At 45.6% G+C, this 20,580-nt stretch overlaps 2 protein-coding genes across 11 annotated transcripts in view; both read right to left on the reverse strand.

The window, feature by feature from the left end:
- The window catches only part of LOC110485940 (SEC14-like protein 1), a 65,872-nt gene that overhangs the window by 25,747 nt on the left and 19,545 nt on the right, over positions 1-20,580 (reverse strand). For all 10 annotated transcript variants that reach the window (XR_016485807.1, XR_016485806.1, XR_016485804.1 and 7 more), the window contains exons 3-4: positions 3,171-3,320; positions 2,604-2,735 (exon numbers count right to left, since the gene is read on the reverse strand). Coding sequence is in view for 4 of the 10 variants with exons in the window: in XM_036940611.2 (XP_036796506.2) it covers positions 2,604-2,735; positions 3,171-3,320 (282 nt within the window). In the remaining 6 variants the exon portion in view is untranslated. The remainder of the gene's footprint in view (positions 1-2,603; positions 2,736-3,170; positions 3,321-20,580) is intronic.
- Positions 18,179-20,043, reverse strand: LOC149978822 (uncharacterized). The gene has a single exon (XM_090196006.1). The coding sequence runs from the start codon at positions 19,468-19,470 to the stop codon at positions 18,796-18,798; it is 675 nt and encodes a 224-aa protein (XP_090052132.1). The 5' UTR covers positions 19,471-20,043; the 3' UTR covers positions 18,179-18,795.

Genomic DNA, 20,580 nt, shown 5'->3' on the forward strand with positions numbered 1-20,580 from the left:
AGTGTGTTAGATAGGACTGGGAGTGTCAGATGTCAGTGAGTGGAGTGTGTTAGATAGGACTGGGAGTGTCAGATGTCAGTGAGTGGAGTGTGTTAGATAGGACTGGGAGTGTGTTAGATAGGACTGGGAGTGTCAAATGTCAGTGAGTGGAGTGTGTTCGATAGGACTGGGAGTGTCAGATGTCAGTGAGTGTAGTGTGTTAGATAGGACTGGCAGTGTCAGATGTAAGTGAGTGGAGTGTGTTAGATAGGACTGGGAGTGTGTTAGATAGGACTGGGAGTGTCAGATGTCAGTGAGTGGAGTGTGTTAGATAGGACTGGGAGTGTCAGATGTCAGTGAGTGGAGTGTGTTAGATAGGACTGGGAGTGTCAGATGTCAGTGAGTGGAGTGTGTTAGATAGGACTGGGAGTGTCAGATGTCAGTGAGTGGAGTGTGTTAGATAGGACTGGGAGTGTCAGATGTCAGTGAGTGGAGTGTGTTAGATAGGACTGGGAGTGTCAGATGTCAGTGAGTGGAGTGTGTTAGATAGGACTGGAAGTGTGTTAGATAGGACTGGGAGTGTCAGATGTCAGTGAGTGGAGCGTGTTAGATAGGACTGGGAGTGTCAGATGTCAGTGAGTGGAGTGTGTTAGATAGGACTGGGAGTGTGTTAGATAGGACTGGGAGTGTCAGATGTCAGTGAGTGGAGCGTGTTAGATAGGACTGGGAGTGTCAGAAGTCAGTGAGTGGAGCGTGTTAGATAGGACTGGGAGTGTCAGATGTCAGTGAGTGGAGTGTGTTAGATAGGACTGGAAGTGTCAGATGTCAGTGAGTGGAGCGTGTTAGATAGGACTGACAGTGTCAGATGTCAGTGAGTTCAGTGAGTGGAGTGTGTTAGATAGGACTGGGAGTGTGTTAGATAGGACTGACAGTGTCAGATGTCAGTGAGTGGAGTGTGTTAGATAGGACTGGGAGTGTCAGATGTCAGTGAGTGGAGTGTGTTAGATAGGACTGGCAGTGTCAGATGTCAGTGAGTGGAGTGTGTTAGATAGGACTGGGAGTGTGTTAGATAGGACTGGGAGTGTCAGATGTCAGTAAGTGGAGTGTGTTAGATAGGACTGGGAGTGTCAGATGTCAGTGAGTGGAGTGTGTTAGATAGGACTGGGAGTGTCAGATGTCAGTGAGTGGAGTGTGTTAGATAGGACTGGGAGTGTCAGATGTCAGTGAGTGGAGTGTGTTAGATAGGACTGGGAGTGTCAGATGTCAGTGAGTGGAGTGTGTTAGATAGGACTGGCAGTGTCAGATGTCAGTGAGTGGAGTGTGTTAGATAGGACTGGGAGTGTGTTAGATAGGACTGGCAGTGTCAGATGTCAGTGAGTGGAGTGTGTTAGATAGGACTGGGAGTGTCAGATGTCAGTGAGTGGAGTGTGTTAGATAGGACTGGGAGTGTCAGATGTCAGTGAGTGGAGTGTGTTAGATAGGACTGGGAGTGTGTTAGATAGGACTGGCAGTGTCAGATGTCAGTGAGTGGAGTGTGTTAGATAGGACTGACAGTGTCAGATGTCAGGGAGTGGAGTGTGTTAGATAGGACTGGGAGTGTCAGATGTCAGGGAGTGGAGTGTGTTAGATAGGACTGGGAGTGTCAGATGTCAGTGAGTGGAGTGTGTTAGATAGGACTGGCAGTGTCAGATGTCAGGGAGTGGAGTGTGTTAGATAGGACTGGCAGTGTCAGATGTCAGTGAGTGGAGTGTGTTAGATAGGACTGACAGTGTCAGATGTCAGGGAGCTGAGTGTGTTAGATAGGACTGGGAGTGTCAGCCTTGTTAGCCTTGTTAGCACCCGCAGGCTAACTGTAACTGTTCTTCACAAAGCTGCATAGTGGACCTAAAATAGGCCCGCTAGCCTCGTTAGACGCTAATGCAATGTGCTTGACCTCATTAACTCAGAGCGCATTCACTCACCACGGGAGCCTGGTGAGAGTAGCACTGAGGTCAGAGGAGGGAGTGGAGCAACACACCGCAGTAGGCCTGGGAGGTGTGAAAGAACTGACTCCAGAACAGTGTGTGAGTGTGTTGAGGCGGAGTGCTGCCGGTAACAATGGGAGGTCTGAATTATTCAGTGGGAAGGAAGCAGCATATGAGAGGCTGGTTGGAACACAGCTTTCTCTGTCTATTTGGAGAGAAGCATTGTGAGTGCATTGGAGGGAAGGGGTTCAGACATAAGTGTGCTGTCAACAACTTGCTTTTACAGGGCTGTGTGTAAGTGTCGTGTGAGATAAGGCGATAGAAAACTTGACGTGTGTGTACTGTAGCTACATATCAGGAGCTGGTTAGAACGCCGCTTGATCCGTCCATTTGAAGAGAAATTGTGAATGCATAGGTGTGCTGTCGACAGCTGGCTTCAAAGTGGTTTAACAGGGCTTTGTGTGTGTGTGTGTGTGTGTGTGTGTAAGTGTGCGCGTGTGTGTGCACGCGTTTGACAAATTAAAGCCAAGGCTTGAATGCGTGTTAGCGAATGGACAGGTAGCTTATGTAACCATTCTAACCAAAGCTACAATTTAATGTGTGTGTGTATGGCAAGTGTGTGTGTATGCGCGCGTGTGTGTGTGTGTGTGTGTAACACACCGAGTAGCTGCAGAGTTCGTGGATGATGACTCTGTTGGAGAAGGTCTCGTTGTGGGACTCGATGTGGAGCGTCCTCTCTCTCTTGTTCAGAGTGTTCTCCTGGCTGAAGTACACATAGTCCACCCCCGCAATCTGCACACAAAAGGACACTGATGAAACCAGTTGCAGCAAAACTAAATGGTCAAAAAGGAAAAACGGATACACCGATTACAAAATGGCCGATGCCTGATTTGAGTGTTTAGGTCTTTTGATTTGGTTGTTTCCCCCGTCATGTCAGCTTCGCTTAGAATACAAGCTAAGGATGTTTCAAATGCTACTTCATTTAAACTGTCCCCTGAAAATCTCACTTAAAATGAATATTCTGTTAACTCGTATCCAAATAATGTTGCTGACCCGTCCTATACTCGAATAAATTGGAGAAAAACGCTCAAATACCAAACTTGTATCTCAAATAGGCCGTTTAAAAAATGCTTGCTATTTCCTCATAGAACATGTCATCTTCCTGAGGATACATTTGATTGGTTGACCGACCAGACTCGAGGGAAGTTAGCGACAGGTTAGCCGTACCCGCTTGAGGAGACGAGGGGCGTCCACGTCCAGTTTGCAGCGGCGCTGGACATTGTGTACGGATCCGTCCTCGCTCTCAGTTTCCTCCAACACCTCGCTGTCCACAAACATGGGAATCAGGTGACACGTGGGGAATCGCCTCTCGTAGGCCTGCGAGAGAGACGGAAAGAGAAAGGGTTTTTAAGTGTGGGACTCGTGTGTTTTGGCAACGCAAACTCCTTTACCGTCCATGTTAATAAAGTTGATTGAATTGAGAGAGAGAGTGAGATGGTATCAGACAAGATATTCTAGCCATTGTATCTCCAACGGTGACATTTAATGAAATAGCCTTGTTCCCAAAATCAACATTGTCAGCTGTTCTCATATCTCAAAAGTGAGCAAGAGAAAGAAAGTGATAAAGGTGGACGAGAGGTTAGGACAGAGAGAGACAGAGAGAGACAAAACACCATTCATGTCTACTCAACGCTGCGACCCACACATCCCCTCACTAACGTCGACTCGTATCCAATTGTCCCAGCAGCTGGCACACGCGCCAGCAATACACAATGCATCGTTTCATTATCTTGGGATGCAAAATTATAGGCCAAGTAATAACAAGCCCAGTAATAAGAAAAGCCTAGTAAAAAGGCACCCCAAGGCACAATATATATCAGTAGAATTCTGCTCATAAACCACAACACCACCTAGGTTGCGACCAAAATGGCACCCTAGTCAAAAGTAGTGCACGATGTAGGGATTAGGGTATCATTTCAGACACAGCCCTCGATGTACTGTGCTGCTGAAGGCAGCTGTTACACAACGTAAGGTCCTTGGCCCACAATGAACCTGGCATTGCTTTCATAATGTTTTATTACTGATCCTGGACCTGATTGGGAGGGTTATGTAAGCAGCCAGGGGACATGAGAAGACATGTATCGACAGGTCCCCGATCAGTTTGGAGAGGTGTGGGAGACAAGGTGATGCTCCAGCTAAGTGACACCGCGCTCAGAACAGTCTAGGGACTTGTACACGATGACAGCGTCTTTGCTAATTCTAGGCCAAGTCTTTGCCCTGTGTTGTAATAAAGGAACTCATTTGGTCTACTTCTTCTTGGCCGCTCTAGACGCCATTATTTTATTTCATTTTGTGCTGAATGGGCAGACTCTTATCCTGGCCCAGTTGGATCCTGCAGTCTGGAGAGAGCGAGCGACCGAGAGAAGAGAGGAAGGAGAGAGAAAAATGAGGGAAGTGGTCGTTCGGGCAATGTGAGGCCACCACCGGGCACAAATCAACCACTTAGTCAAGATGGCTCAGACTGAAAACATACATGTAAAAGCACTCACCAAAAGCTAAGTAAGAGAGCGAGGTTGGCTGTGTTCACATCTCGATCATCAGTTCTACTGAAGCAAGATGTCCCCGTCCTCTAAAACCAGTGTTTTGAAATCATTTTCATACCAGGGACTCGCAAGCTATGGCTTTTCCTTTTTGGGGCCACAGACTGGAGGTTGAGAAACACCACTGAATGCTAGACATGGGCCTTGTCATATAACTGTAAAGGGCTAGAGCTTACCCTGCTAAAAATGGGACCGGTATTCAGGCTGGGGTGTGAGGCCATGAGCAAACCAGGCTAAGTAGGGGCTTTGGAAATTGGCAATACCTGCACCCCCCCATTCTTTGTAGCTCCAGTCAGCATGGTACCAGACTGCCTAATAAAACGGCCAGGGCTGTTTGCCTGCGTCCCCAATGGCAATATATTCCCTAAAGTGCTAAAATAGTGCACTATATAGGCAATAGGGTGCCATTTGAGACACAGACATTGAGCTGGGCCCACTATAATCATGCTGAGTTCTGTTTTTCTCTCTGGTCTAGAACAGAGGCTCTCAGAGGCGTAGTCAGCACTATGGCAGGAGTAAACACGGTGTTTGGTGTTCGCCCATCCAAACAGACTACTGCATCAACATCAACAAAATGCTCTCAAAGGCGCTAAACATCACATGAAGGGGCAGGCCAAACACAACAAACAGAATTCTTCACACCCAACAAAATACCTCAACACAAAACAGACTGTTTTATATATATATATAAAACAATGTCAATCATGCCCAATAACAACAATTCACACCACAGACTGCATAAACAAAGCAAACATTTCTTGGTAAATCCATTTCAATTCAAATCACTTTGACAGCTCCCCTTTTGATTTGAACAAAACACCCCGTAAATATTTGCCCGTTGTAGAAGTGCTCAGAAAGTGACGTGATGGATCTGAATGCCAAGAGATAAAGGTGATCAAATTTGAGGCATTTTGCATACCCCACCATACCATGAGACATCCATGTCTTCATCACTGGGAAAGATAAACAGTTGAGATTGATATTTAAAAGCTCACAAAACAGGGTTGTCAACCTATTTGATCATTTCTGGAGAGAGAAAAAAACACATGTTTCTTACATATTGGCATATGTTCCAGGTTAAACACTATTTTGCATCCAAGTTTTTTTGTGTTGCGCCCGTTATGGGTGTTGATAAATGTACTAAAAGGGGAACAAAAATTGACATTTCTACTTTCAAAATGGTAACAAAAAGATGGTTGGAGGTCCACACATCAGAGGACGTTGACTTGAATGGGAATATCTGGTCATTTAAATTATACTGTTAATCTTCCATAGCAAACCTATTGAAAATCATATAAATATAGATAATAGAACAGTCATGACCATTTAAGTTGACATTTGACAGTGGGTGGAATGATGGGCATTTCTGTGGCTAAATTGCAGTGGTCTGAAGAGATAGGTGCTTCTTCACCTGCATTGCTTGCTGTTTGGGGTTTTAGGCTGGGTTTCTGTACAGCACTTTGAGATATCAGCTGATGTACGAAGGGCTATATAAAATAAATTTGATTGAAAATTTGATTGATAGGTCCATTTTATGAATTCTATGATTCATTACGCCCACCCCTGTATTCAAGAGCATGTTGTCTCAACCGATGGCAGGCACAACACAAAAAAACTCAGATGATATGAAATGGGGTCTAAGCTACAAAATAATATAATTTGCAAATATTACACAAATCAGTTGAAAAGGTTTAAAATGTCATATTTCCATACATCTATTTCATGAAATAATAAAATAGTTTGATATCACTGTTAGCTTTTAAAATCTCCAAAATGTGTTGGCATTAAGGTCCAAAAAGTCATTTTATGACCACTTCTTCCATGGGCAAACACACATGGAAAGATGTTTTAATTAAAAGGGATGCAGTCAAAAAGTGATTGAAACCAAATGGATTTACCCTTATGTCAAACATGACGTTTCAGACCAAAAACAAGGCCAAAGACATGTAACTGCCAAAATAAAGGAAACCCCAACATAGTGTCTTAATAGAGGGGGCACCACGAGTCAGAACAGCTTCAATGCACCTTGGCATCGATTCTACAAGTGTCTGGAAATCTATTGGAGGGATTCGACACCATTCTTCCACGAGAAATTCCATCATTTGGTGTTTTGTTGATGGAAAACCCTGTCTCAGGCACCACTACAGAATCTGGTGTTCAATTGGGTTGAGATCTGGTGACAGAGGGCTATGGCATACGTTTTACAATCGTTTTCATGCTCAAATTCTGTGAATGGGGGCATAGCCCTGGTTGCCATAGTAATGGCTGTTAATAGTAAAGGATGTTAATTGCTTAATTAACTCAGGAACCACACCTGTGTGGAACCAAGTACTTTAATTATAAGCCTACTTTGTATCCCTCATTCACTCAAAAGTGTTTGATTTATTTTGGAGGTTAGATGTACATAAGAGTTAACATACCCCCAATGTTAAACAAAGGTCACATGACAAAGGAAAACAAACTCCACAATGAATAGGGAAGCAAAACAGGAATTGTAAAGGCCACGATAGTGACTATTTAAAACAGAGACACACAAGTCACAACACCACTCAAGCCAGTACTCAGTGTTCTGACTCAGGGGGAAGAGCTGACTTTCAGATCAGTGAGGGAAAACAACGATGGGTAACTAGAAATTACATAACCCACCAAGTGCCTTCTAAACATGTTGCAGAGTGTACCTTGTAGTGGTTTTTAGCAGTAACCCAAAGACAATGTACTAGTTTGTTGAAGGTGTCACATGATGCTCGAGATACAGGTCAAATCAATCCGGGATGCCTCTTCCAAACAGGAAATGAACTACTTATTACATATCAAAAGGCCCGAGTGACATCACCGAAAGTCAAATACCACATTTGCAAGCATGACTCGATGTTTTGTCACAGCTGAGCACATGCTCAAACATCCAAAACTCGCAAGGGCGACTGGGTCAATATTTAGGCCTTAGGCTGTCTAATATTGACAAAGCATCATGGTGCTATTAAAAAGTCAATTCAAGATAAAGGTGTCTTAAAGTCACGTAAGAAGTGTGTCACCCTCGGCGTTGACAGGTGACAAGAGGAAGACAAGGACATGTTCCAATACTCTGACATGGTCTCCTTCCTTGTTTCATATCCATCATTAATGCTTATCGGTGAAATGGCTGGATGGTTTCCCCACATGTTGCTTTGACTTCTAGCAGAGGTTGTGTATTGTGACGGCAAGGAAGGTGAAAATATTTAAGAATGTTAAAAAGATTAAACAGTAATTGGGACAAAGGCCTAGTCAGTCACGCGAGCCACCGCCCCATTGTCACATGATTCTAGTGGTTAGAGTGCTGGTCCAGTAACCGGAAGGTTGCTGGATCGAATCCCTAAGCTCACAAGGTAAAAAAAAAAAACTGTCGTTCTGTCCCCGAGCAAGGCAGTTAACCCACACCGGAGCTGTGGATGTCGATTACGGCAGCCCCCCCCCCCCCCCCCCCCTCCCATCTCTGATTCAGAGGGGCTGGGTTAAATGCGGAAGACACATTTCAGTTCGACAACTGACTAGGTATCCCCCTTTCCCAATGGGTTCTATAACTGAACTGACTGATTGATACAAACAGAGCTACAGGCAGTCAAATGCAGCAGTTAATCCAAACAGATCCAACTGATGGAGCTCCAACACAGCACGGGAAAAATATTGATTTGATTGCCTCCAGCGCAACCCTTCCCTGGAGCAGATTAGGCTAGCTGTCAACAACAACAAAAAGGAAAGGAGAAAATATTTGACTAAATTGGCTATATGAGGGTGTACAAATAAGCACAAAAGCATATGTGTGTGTGTGTGTGTGTGTGTCAGCTCAGGTCTCCATAGCTACAGGATACACTAAAGGATAGGCAGGCCAAGTGTGAGTAAGGAAATTTAGCTGGGACGTTTATAGGATCACTTTCCAGACATGCATGGGGGAAATATCAAAACAATACACAATACCTAATCCTTTCCAGGAAATAGAAAGGCCTTCTTCCTTTAGGAAAGGATAGTAAGACTCTGGGCATGGAAGACTGGAAGAGGAACTATTTATTTTTTTGTTGTGAATTTGACCCCTTTTTCTCCCCAATTTCGTGGTATCCAATTGTTGTAGTAGCTACTATCTTGTCTCATCGCTACAACTCCCGTACGGGGTCGGGAGAGACGAAGGTTGAAAGTCATGCGTCCTCCGATACACAACCAACCAAGCCGCTGTTTCTTTAACACAGCGCACATCCAACCCGGAAGCCAGCCAATGCGCCGGAGGAAACACTGTGCACCTGGCCACCTTGGCTAGCGTACACTGCGCCCAGCCCGCCACAGGAGTCGCTGGTGCGCGATGAGACAAGGACACCCCTACCGACCAAGCCCTCCCTAACCCGGGCGACGCTAGGCCAATTGTGCGTCGCCCCACGGACCTCCCGGTCGCGGCCGGTTACGACAGAGCCTGGGCGCGAACCCAGGACTCTGATGGCACAGCTGGCGCTGCAGTACAGCGCCCTTAACCACTGCGCCACCCGGGAGGCGGAAGAGGAACTATTTCTTAGTGTTTTCAGGAAGGGGAACAGAGGACACGTTGGAATGGAAAGCAAGGAAGTGAAAACAGTGGGAATAAATTAGTCGGGTGGAAAAGGAACCACAGGATATTATTCAAGAATATTTCCAGACTAGAGGAGACTAGATGGTGTCTGAGTGTGGCTTTGAAAGAGGCTGGTCTTTAGAAATGGAAGGACACTGGCCAAGGTCAGACTGCTGGAGCTGATGTGTGGGCGTGTGACTGCCTCAGTGTTGCCGCAACGTTCGTCGCTAGCGGTAATAATGTTTGTGTGTGTGTGTGAGAGAATGTGTGTGTGTTGGTCAAGGAAATTGACTTGCCCTGCGATGGTCAATGACCACTGGACCTCAGTGTGTTTATGAGACCTGTTTCTGCTATGTATGCCCACTGTGTGTGTGTGAAAGAAGTGGGGTAGAGTAGAGACTCCTGTTGCTTGGGGCGGAGCAGCCCGTCTGCACGGCACACACACATACATATCATCCTCACGTCACAACAATTACATCAGCTCTAATTAAGCTAAGGTTTGCTCTGAGATCCGTTCTTCACCCTGCCTGGCAATCAGCAGAGATCTAGCCGACACTGAGAACTGACTCTAGATCAGATGACAGGATCTGATTAAGAGCTTTAAAAAAAATGGCCAACGCAGATCACAGATATCTAGTCCTACACTCTCCCTAAAACACACACACATACACACAGAGGGAATATTGATGCAATTGCATAGTGCTGACGTAGCCTAATGGTTAAATCAATTTACAGTAATGTCGGGACCCACGGCTTATATCAACACACTGTTTACAGTGACGATACCACAGTGCCGGTGTGACAGAAAGAAACGGTCACAGTTGCAAGGGACATCATCTCAAACGCAATTGAAATGGACTCCAGTGGACTTCCTAGTTAGGTGCGAATGCCGTCTCGTCTCCGGACTGCATCAGCATTGCTGTGTAACAACAAGAGCCAAGAGCCAACAGGACGTCAGTCCCTATATTTCTAACAGCCGTTTAACGGCGACAAGGAGGACATTTTGGTGAGGGGCCGCTTTTGAGATGAAGACATTTGATGAGGGGGGCTTGGTTGCCGCGCAATATCAAAACAAAAGGAAAAAACAAAGACATTTAGATGTTCGTGATAGGGCCAGAACGTTCTTTTTGCTGTTGACGAAACTATTATCTTGTTTGAAAAAGAGACAGACGATTGATTACCTTAGAATTACCTTAGAGGTATTTGGAGAGTTCGGTTACATACGGAGCTCTTTGGTCCAACAGACCTACACAAGTCTTCAGGTGACATGCCATAGTAATATTTGAAATTAGAACCCCCCCCCCCCCCCCCCTCCCCCCTTTTTGAACTTTCCCTATATCCATTATTCCATTTCTCTTCTCTTTTTCCAGCACAAAGTGGATTGAATTCAGGGCAAGGCCCACACACACACACACACACACACTTTGTAAACAGAGGAACAAAAGGAGCATTATTGTGTTAGCTTGCGGCACTATTCTGGAAAGTACAGCACTGCCAATGCCAGGATGCCAGGGGCTTGCTGTGTTGCTGACTATGATGGCAGTGATCAATGGACGCATTGAGTGTGTTTGAAACGGTACCCTATTCCCTATATAGTGCACCACTATTGAACATGGCCCAGGGTTCCATGACAGTTCAATATGTTCTTAAGCAGGACTGTAGGGTGGCAGCATGTGTCAGAGTGTCACATGCAGGCAGGCTGCAGCCAGGTGGACGGTACAGGGTGGCATGGGCGTAGTGGCTATTGATGAGACTGACTGGGTCATGTCTACTGACCTAGCTGGCAGAGAGGATGATGTGTGTGTGTGTGTGTGTGTGTATGTGTGTGTGTGTGTGTGTGTGCTGGTAAAATAATCACTTGACCCCAGAGTGTATGTAACGCCTGTGGCTGGGTCCTGTGCTGCTGCTATGTAGTCCAACTGGCAATACTTTGGGCACCTCTCCCACTGGCATTTAGGCTGAAATATGGCACATAGTTCCACATCTATTCAAGAGATGAAGATCTCACACACACACACACACGACTGCCTGGTGCAGGCTGCACCAAATGTAATGTGTGTGTGTGTGTGTGTGGGGGATCCTCATGGTTTTTAATTTTCAGAGTTTAGCCAGAAAAGCCATAAAGTCAAAAGTAGGTCACAGCGGAGCACTGGGAGAGAGAGAGAGAGAGACGGGGATAAAATCTACAGAGTGAGCAGTTTGAGAGACCGCTGTGTTCCAGACTGTTCTGAATGGTCGAAATGCTAAGAAAATATTGGTTTTGTGCAAGTGCAGACTTGGTAAGTCTCACAAAAATAGGTTAATTATTATTTTTTATTTTTACTTGATCCTACTTGTCTTAATACTCCTGAGTGACTCCCTTTCCTCGTCTCCGTTCCTCTGTGAGTACTGAACAGGGCTGGATAGATTTCATAAACCATCACATCCTTTAGGTTTAGTGGTCAAGGAAAGGAGATGAGGAAGGAAGCCATTACAAGCTATTGAGACACAGCCTAGGGACTTTAAGGATCCCTTTGAGTATTCCTATTACATTTCTATGGTTTGCCCTTTCTTTAGGCAGTGTAGAATAGCCTACATCCCCTTTAAGTGGCAAACTCCTGCCAGGTGTCATGGCCTCCATTTAAAGTCTTTTCACTGCTCACCAAAACCGGTTTCCTTATCCTGCCCAGTCCCTCACCTCTCCTGTTTAATAGGATAATAGCTATTGACTGAGTGTTGAATGGGGAATAGTTCATGTGGCCTGGAGTAGGTGGAACTCTGCCGTTGGGAGTCCTTGGGTAATACACTGAGGCCGGTCACTCCTGCTCAATACAGAGCATAGGCTAACAGGTTATACAGCTTTTAAAGTGGGGCATATCAGGATGCAATGGCTTCCCTGTTATATGTTATACACAGAGTACAAATCATTAGGAAAACCAACATTCACTTCAAATCAGTGCAGATGAAGGGGAGGAGACACGTAAAAGAAAGATTTTTAAAAATATATATATTCTTAAGACATGGATTGTGTGTGCGCGCCATTCTGAGGGTGAATGAGTATGAAAAAATGTAAGTGCCTTTGAACGGGGTATGGTAGTAGTTGCACCGGTTTGAGTGTGTCAAGAACTGCAACGGTGCTGGGTTTTCCCACACTCAACAGTTTCCTGTATGTGTGTATCAAGAATGGTCCACCACCAAATAGACATCCAGCCAACTTGACAACGGTGGGAAGCATTGGGGACAACAGTGGGAAGCATTGGGGACAACAGTGGGAAGCATTGGGGACAAAAGTGGGAAGCATTGGGGACAACAGTGGGAAGCATTGGGGACAACATGGGCCAAGATCCCAGTGGAACGCTTTCGACACCTTGTTGAGCATGCCCTGACGAATTGAGGCTGTTCTGAGGGCTAAAGGGGGTGTTCCTATTGTTTTGGACATTCAGGTGAAAAGGCTACTTTACTTGTTAATATCCTGGTTGTATCAAACACTCATAATCACAATGCTAAGTAGCGACAGAGTTTAACTGCAGTATTCAGCATGGTGCAACAAGCACCAGGACTGTACATCACACTCAAGAAGATTGTGTTTCCGTGGGGAGGTGTGTAGGGGTGAAAACTATTAGAACTATTTGAATAGCTCCATAGCTAGCCTAAGCTCTGTATAGGGCAGCTACTTAGTACCCACCACCACCCACTCTACAGCTCTCATCAACACAGAGGGTATTGTCAGGGCAGAATCCTTGGCTCTGCCAAGGACGGTATAGTGGGCATGGGCCCCCTTTCTGGGAATGCAGTCGGCATGAGATGGTGTGTGAGTGAGTGAGAGGACCGAGGAGAGCAGAGGAAGCCCATCTGTCAAACACTCTTGCCATCAAAACAGGAAATGCTGAGCTAAAAGTACACACTCACTGTGCCACGACCAGGCTGGCATTTAGAGAGGCCACTGCCAACATGACATACACAAAGCTAATGTGTTGCCCCGTAATGCTACAAATGGTTCTACCTCTGCAACATAAAGTAGTCCTTATATTTAACCAACGGAGCTGGGCTACTAGAAAAAGAGGTGTCAGGGCAGAATGAGGCGGTCCCAATTGATAGTTGTTTCATAGCCTACATTTTGTCTGCCACGACAGCATTTCCTGATGCTGACTACTGCATTAAACATACCAGTCTGGTTGTTGGTATTAGGCTACATGGCATGTTATTGACTGGAAATTTACTTAATCATCAACTAATATATTAAAACTACCATCTTCATCAACTTTTATAAGTAGACAATATCATATCAGTGACTGTAAAGGGAACACATCTTGAATGAGCAGTGCTGCAGGTTCATTGATTGTAATGGGAAATACTGTAAGTATCAAATCTTCATTGCCTGGCTATGGACACATTGACCTGCACCATCATTGACTGTGGCAGGAAACAAGAAAACACTGGCATCTACATTGAAGTTTGAGAAATAATGTCTTCCTAACCCCTTTGACTATATACAGTGCCTTCGGAAAGTATTCAGACCCCTTGACTTTTTATACACTTTGTTGTTACAGCCTTATTCTAAAATTGATTTTAATAAAACATCCTCAGCAATCTACCCCCATAATGACAAAGTGAAAAGATGTTCAGAATGTTTTGCAAATGTATTAAAATGAAAAATAAAACAGAAATACCTTATTTACATAAGTATTGAGATCATTTGCTATGAGACTCAAAATTGAGCTCAGGTGCATCCTGTTTCCATTATTAAAATGAAAAATAAAACAGAAATACCTTATTTACATAAGTATTCAGATAATTTGCTATGAGACTCGAAATTGAGCTCAGGTGCATCCTGTTTCCATTGATCATCCTTGAGATGTTTCTACAACTTGATTGGAGTCCACCTGTGGTACACACTTGTCTATATATGTCCCACAGTTGACAGTGCATGTCAGAGCAAAAACAAAGCCATGAGGTCAAAGGAATTGCCCGTAGAGCTCAGAGACAGGATTGTGTTGAGGCAAAAATCTGGGGAAGTGTACCAAAAGATTTCTGCAGCATTGAAGGTCCACAAGAACACATTGGCCTCCATTCTTAAATGGAAGAAGTTAGGAACCACCAAGACTCTTCCTAGAGCTGGCCGCCCGGCCAAACTGAGCAATCGGGGGAGAAGGGCCTTGGTCAGAGAGGTGACCAAGAACCTGATGGTCACTCTGACAGAGCTCCAGATCTCCTCTGTGGAAATGGGAGAACCTTCCAGAAGGACAACCATCTCCGCAGCACTCCACCAATAAGGACTTTATGGTAGAGTGGCCAGACGGAAGCCACTCCTCAGTAAAAGGCACATGAAAGCCCGCTTGGAGTTTGCCAAAAGCCACCTAAAGATTATCAGACCAAATCGGAAATCATATTCTCTGGTCTGATGAAACCAAGATATAACTCTTTGGTCTGAATGGCAAGCATCAAGTCTGGAGGAAACTGTCTGGCACCATCCCTACAGTGAAGCATGGTGGTGGCAGCATCATGCTGTGGGGATGTTTTTCAGCGGCAGGGACTGGGAGACTAGTCAGGATCGAGGGAAAGATGAACGGAACAAAGTACTGAGAGTCTCTGAATATCCTTGAGTGGCCCAGCCAGAGCCCGGACTTGAACTCGGTCAAACATCTCTGAAGAGACCTGAAAATAGATGTGCAGCAAAGCTCCCCCTCCAACCTGACAGAGCATGAGAGGATCTGCAGAGAAGAATGAGAGAAACTCCCCAAATACAGGTGTGCCAAGCTTGTAGCGTGATACCCAAGAAGACTTGAGGCTGTAATTGCTTCCAAAGGGTGCTTAAAGTACTGAGTAAAGGGTCTGAAAACTTATGTAAAATGGGATAATGTTTTATATTTTAAATAAATTAGCACATTTAAAATTAAAATAAAAAAGCATTGTTATTATGGGATATTGTGTGTAGATTGAGGGGGAAAACAAATTAATCAATTTTAGAATAAGGCTGTAACCTAACAAAATGTGGAAAAAGTCAAGGGGTCTGAATCGTTTCCGAAGGGACTGTATGGCCAGCGCTGCACCTCCATTGACTTACAGGAAACACATATCCCGGGCATCTTTATTGATGGCTGAGGGAATCTTCCCATCCCCAATAACTAGTTAAAGGGAAACAATATGGCATCTTCACTGACAGCTATTGGAAACTGGTCCTCTTTTCATAATGTCTTCCCATCCTCACTGGCTGTGGTGCATCTCCATTGACTGTATTAGTGAATGGTGCAGAGGCTGCATTGAGCATGTCATCATTGCTTCCTGGAAATAAAGGCTGCTGTGTCAGGAGGCTATGGGCCATGTAGCGTGGGACAACGAGGAAGACCGGGTTGGGGGGGGGGGGGAGCAGGGCGCGAGTGATGTGGTTTACTGCGGCAGAGAGAATTAACGGCACAGAAGGAGAGTGTGTTCCTGCGTATTCACTTACACAGTATGGGGGAGGGACTCACACACTGTACATATAGCCTAGCCTAGATACTGGTATACAGTCATGGCCATAAGTTTTGAGAATGACACAAATATTAATTTTCACAAAAGTCTGCTGGCTCAGTTTGTATGATGGCAATTTGCATATACAGAATGTTATGAAGAGTGATCAGATTAACTGCAATTAATTGCAAAGCCCCTCTTTACCATGCAAATGAACTGAATCCCCAAAACACAATTGCACTGCATTTCAGCCCTGCCACAAAAGGACCAGCTGACATCATGTCAGTGATTCTCTCGTTAACACAGGTGTGAAAGGCTGGAAATCACTCTGTCATGCTGATTGAGTTCTAATAAGACTGGAAGCTTCAAAAGGAGGGTGGTGCTTGGAATCATTGTTCTTCTTCTGTCAACTATGGTTATCTGCAAGGAAACACGTGCCATCATCATTGCTTTGCGCAAAAAGGGCTTCACAGGCAAGGATATTGCTGCCAGTAAGATTGCACCTAAATCAACCATTTATCAGATCATCAAGAACTTCAAGGAGAGTGATTCAATTGTTGTGAAGGCGGCTTCAGGGCGCCCAAGAAAGTCCAGCAAGCGCCAGGACCATCTCCTAAAGTTGATTCAGCTGCGGGATTGGGGCACCACCAGTACAGAGCTTGCTCAGGAATGGCAGTAGGCAGGTGTGAGTGCATCTGCACGCACAGTGAGGCAAAGACTTTTGGAGGATGGCCTCGTGTCAAGAAAGGCAGCAAAGAAGCCACTTCTCTCCAGGAAAAACATCAGGGACAGACTGATATTCTGCAGAAGGTACAGGGATTGGACAGACTGTTGAAGACTGGGGTAAAGTCATTTTCTCTGATAAGCCCCTTTCCAAAAGTTTGGGGCATTTGGAAAAAAGCTTGTACGGAGAAGACACGGTGAGCGCTAACATCAGTCCTGTGTCATGCCAACAGTAAAGCATCCTGAGAGCATTCATGTGTGGGGTTGCTTCTCAGCCAAGGGAGTGGGCTCACTCACAATTTTGCCTAAGAACACAGTCACGAATAAAGAATGGTACCAACACATCCTCCGAGAGCAACTTCACCCAACCATCCAGGAACAGTTTGGTGACGAACAATGCCTTTTCCAACATGATGGAGCACCTTGCCATAAGGCAAAAGTGATAACCAAGTGGCTCGGGGAACAAAACATCGATATTTTGGGTCCATGGCCAGGAAACTCCCCAGACATTAATCCCATTGAGAACTTGTGGTCAATCCTCAAGAGGTGGGTGGACACAAAAACCCACAAATTCTAAAAAACTACAAAAATTGATTATGCAAGAATGGGCTGCCATCAGTCAGGATGTGGCCCAGAAGTTAATTGACAGCATGCCAGGGCAGATTGCAGAGGTCTTGAAAAAGAAGGGTCAACACTGTAAATATTGACTCTTTGCATCAACTTCATGTAATTGACAATAAAAGCCTGACACTTTTTTATAACTTTTTTTGATTTACCTTTTTAACGAGGCAAGTCAGTTAAGAACAAATTCTTATTTCCAATGACGGCCTAGGAACAGTGGGTTAACTGCCTGTTCAGGGGCAGAACGACAGATTTGTACCTTGTCAGTTCAGGGATTTGAACTTGCAAATCTGCTCAAACCACTAGGCTACCTTGCCCCCCCCCCCCCCCTTATGAAATGCTTGTAATTATACTTCGGTATTCCATAGTAAAATCTGAAAAAAAATAACTAAAGACACTGAAGCATCAAACTTTGTGGAAATCAATGTGTGTGTCATCCTCAAACCTTTTGGCCACAACTGTACAATACATATGTACACACACAGTATGGGAATATGTAGGTCAATCATATTCCTATGAACGTCACACTGGCTCCCTATGTCTGCAGTGAGTCACAGACTGCAGCAGAATACGCAAACGGTCAACTGTGTGCCGTGTGTAGGGATGGGTATCGTTAAGATTTTAATGGTATTACTACTCTTACCGATACTGCACTTTAACGGTATTCTTATTGGTTCCTCTTGTTAATAAAAAAAATAAAAAAAACAGAAACAAATTAATAACAGAATTAACATTGCTTTATTTTCTGAAATGTAAAACAAAAATTAAGCAATTATTTACAGCAAAAGAAACAGCAATGTTTTGAACAAATTACTATTATAGACGAATGTTGTGACGATAGAAATGCATAACAAATGAAATAAACAATATTTTCCTGCAGAAGACAATACAGTGGTATAGAGCAACACGGGTGGGGCATGCAGGTAGACTGCAGAAGGCAATACAGTGGTATAGAGCAACACGGGTGGGGCATGCAGGTAGACTGCAGAAGGCAATACAGTGGTATAGAGCAACACGGGTGGGGCATGCAGGTAGACTGCAGAAGGCAATACAGTGGTGTAGAGCAACACGGGTGGGGCATGCAGGTAGACTGCAGAAGACAATACAGTGGTGTAGAGCGACACGGGTGGGGCATGCAGGTAGACTGCAGAAGGCAATACAGTGGTATAGAGCAACACGGGTGGGGCATGCAGGTAGACTGCAGAAGGCAATACAGTGGTGTAGAGCAACACGGGTGGGGCATGCAGGAAGACTGTAAAAGAAAATACAGTGGTGTAGAGCAACACGGGTGGGGCATGCAGGTAGACTGCAGAAGGCAATACAGTGGTATAGAGCAACACGGGTGGGGCATGCAGGTAGACTGTAAAAGAAAATACAGTGGTGTAGAGCAACACGGGTGGGGCATGCAGGTAGACTGCAGAAGGCAATACAGTGGTGTAGAGCAACACGGGTGGGGCATGCAGGAAGACTGTAAAAGAAAATACAGTGGTGTAGAGCAACACGGGTGGGGAATGCAGGTAGACTGCAGAAGGCAATACAGTGGTGTAGAGCAACACAGGTGGGGCATGCAGGTAGACTGCAGGAGGCAATACAGTGGTGTAGAGCAACACGGGTGGGGCATGCAGGTAGACTGCAGAAGACAATACAGTGGTATAGAGCAACACGGGTGGGGCATGCAGGTAGACTGCAGAAGACAATACAGTGGTATAGAGCAACACGGGTGGGGCCTGTAAGTAGGCTGCAAAAGGACTAACAGTTCTTAACAGTTCTTCTGGAGAAAGATCAACATATTTCCTTGTCTGGCAGAAGTCGGGACCACTCCTGGCTTATTGTGTTCCCTGCAGTCGAAAATACCCTCCCGCTAGGGGTGGAGGAGGCTTGAGCACAGAGTAGCTCTCTTCTCCCACCACCACTACATCACAGGATCTTCAGCCATGGGGATGGGAGGAAGGCCTTTGTAGAGCTCCACCTCTAGGTCAACATGCTCGATGAGGGTGAGGGACGAGGAGTCCTGTTGGATCGTCAACCTCAACTCCCTGTCCTCCTCTGAGAACAGCTCTCCCAAGGCACTCCTTGTTTTGTACAATGGAGGGACTGTCTCCTCCATTTCGTCTCCTTCAGACTCCTCCTCCTGTTGCTCTGTGTCTGTCTGCTCCAGCTCCTCTGACAGCCCTGGTGTTGCTCCTGTCACATTGGCCTCAACAGTTGCCTTCCTCAGCCTGTCCCAGGTGGCGTCACTCACCAGCCTCCCTTTAAATCTGGGGTCCACTGCTGTGGCCGCATGCAGGAAGGCTTGAATTTCCTCATCCTGATAGCGCTCGGAGAGGTTCTCCCACACCTTCTCTTTGATGGTTGCCATAAACGTATCTTCATGCTTCACAGTGAAGTGCTCTTCCAGTTTGTGGAGGATGGGTTTGATCTGTCCACAGGTGGCATTCATTTCACATGACACACACAGTGTGGATGTGTAGAGGATTCTCATGAGCTGGACAAACTCCTCAGCCTTATGGAAGTCCTCGTCCTTCATTGCTTTTTGCAGTCGTGAGTCCAAGGCTGCTGCTGCTTGGCTGGCTGGATGCTGCTCCATGAATCTCTCATTACATAGAGTTCCATCTGGTCTTCACATCAAGGATGAGTGAGTGTTGAGGAAGAACTGAAACAAAAAAACACAACATACATTTCATTACCGCACACTATATTGAATTATATTGTACAATGTGGGAATTTCAAAATAATACTTTAATAGATTGAACTGGCTTCTTACCAAGGAGCTGCTGCTTTTCCTTCAAGACTGTTTTGGGCATCGAGGATCTCTTGAACCACATGACCACTGCTCTGATTCGGGCTGCCCATTTATCAAATGGAAGTAATTTTGTAGATTTTCTGTGCTGCCTCTTTATGGCAACATCCATATTGCCAGCATTATCAATAGTCACAGCTGCAAGCTTGCTCGGCTCCGTCTCAGAGCTCAGAACTCTTCCAGAATGTCTGAGATCTCCTCTGCCACTACTTCGCCAGTTTGCGATTTGTACACTGCCCCTGGTGTGGAGGACCTTCTGTTTTACACTGCCCCTGGTGTGGAGGACCTTCTGTTTTACACTGCCCCTGGTGTGGAGGACCACCTGTTTTACACTGTCCCTGGTGTGGAGGACCACCTGTTTTACACTGCCCCTGGTGTGGAGGACCACCTGTTTTACACTGTCCTGGTGTGGAGGACCACCTGTTTTACACTGTCCTGGTGTGGAGGACCACCTGTTTTACACTGCCCTGGTGTGGAGGACCACCTGTTTTACACTGCCCCTGGTGTGGAGGACCACCCGTTTTACACTGTCCTGGTGTGGAGGACCACCCGTTTTACACTGTCCTGGTGTGGAGGACCACCTGTTTTACACTGTCCTGGTGTGGAGGACCACCTGTTTTACACTGTCCTGGTGTGGAGGACCACCTGTTTTACACTGTCCTGGTGTGGAGGACCACCCGTTTTACACTGTCCTGGTGTGGAGGACCACCTGTTTTACACTGTCCTGGTGTGGAGGACCACCTGTTTTACACTGTCCTGGTGTGGAGGACCACCTGTTTTACACTGCCCCTGGTGTGGAGGACCACCCGTTTTACACTGTCCTGGTGTGGAGGACCACCCGTTTTACACTGTCCTGGTGTGGAGGACCACCTGTTTTACACTGTCCTGGTGTGGAGG

This window comes from Oncorhynchus mykiss, chromosome 13 (assembly GCF_057628025.1).
Source record: "Oncorhynchus mykiss isolate SJ-2025 chromosome 13, ASM5762802v1, whole genome shotgun sequence".
Lineage (NCBI taxonomy): Eukaryota > Metazoa > Chordata > Actinopteri > Salmoniformes > Salmonidae > Oncorhynchus > Oncorhynchus mykiss.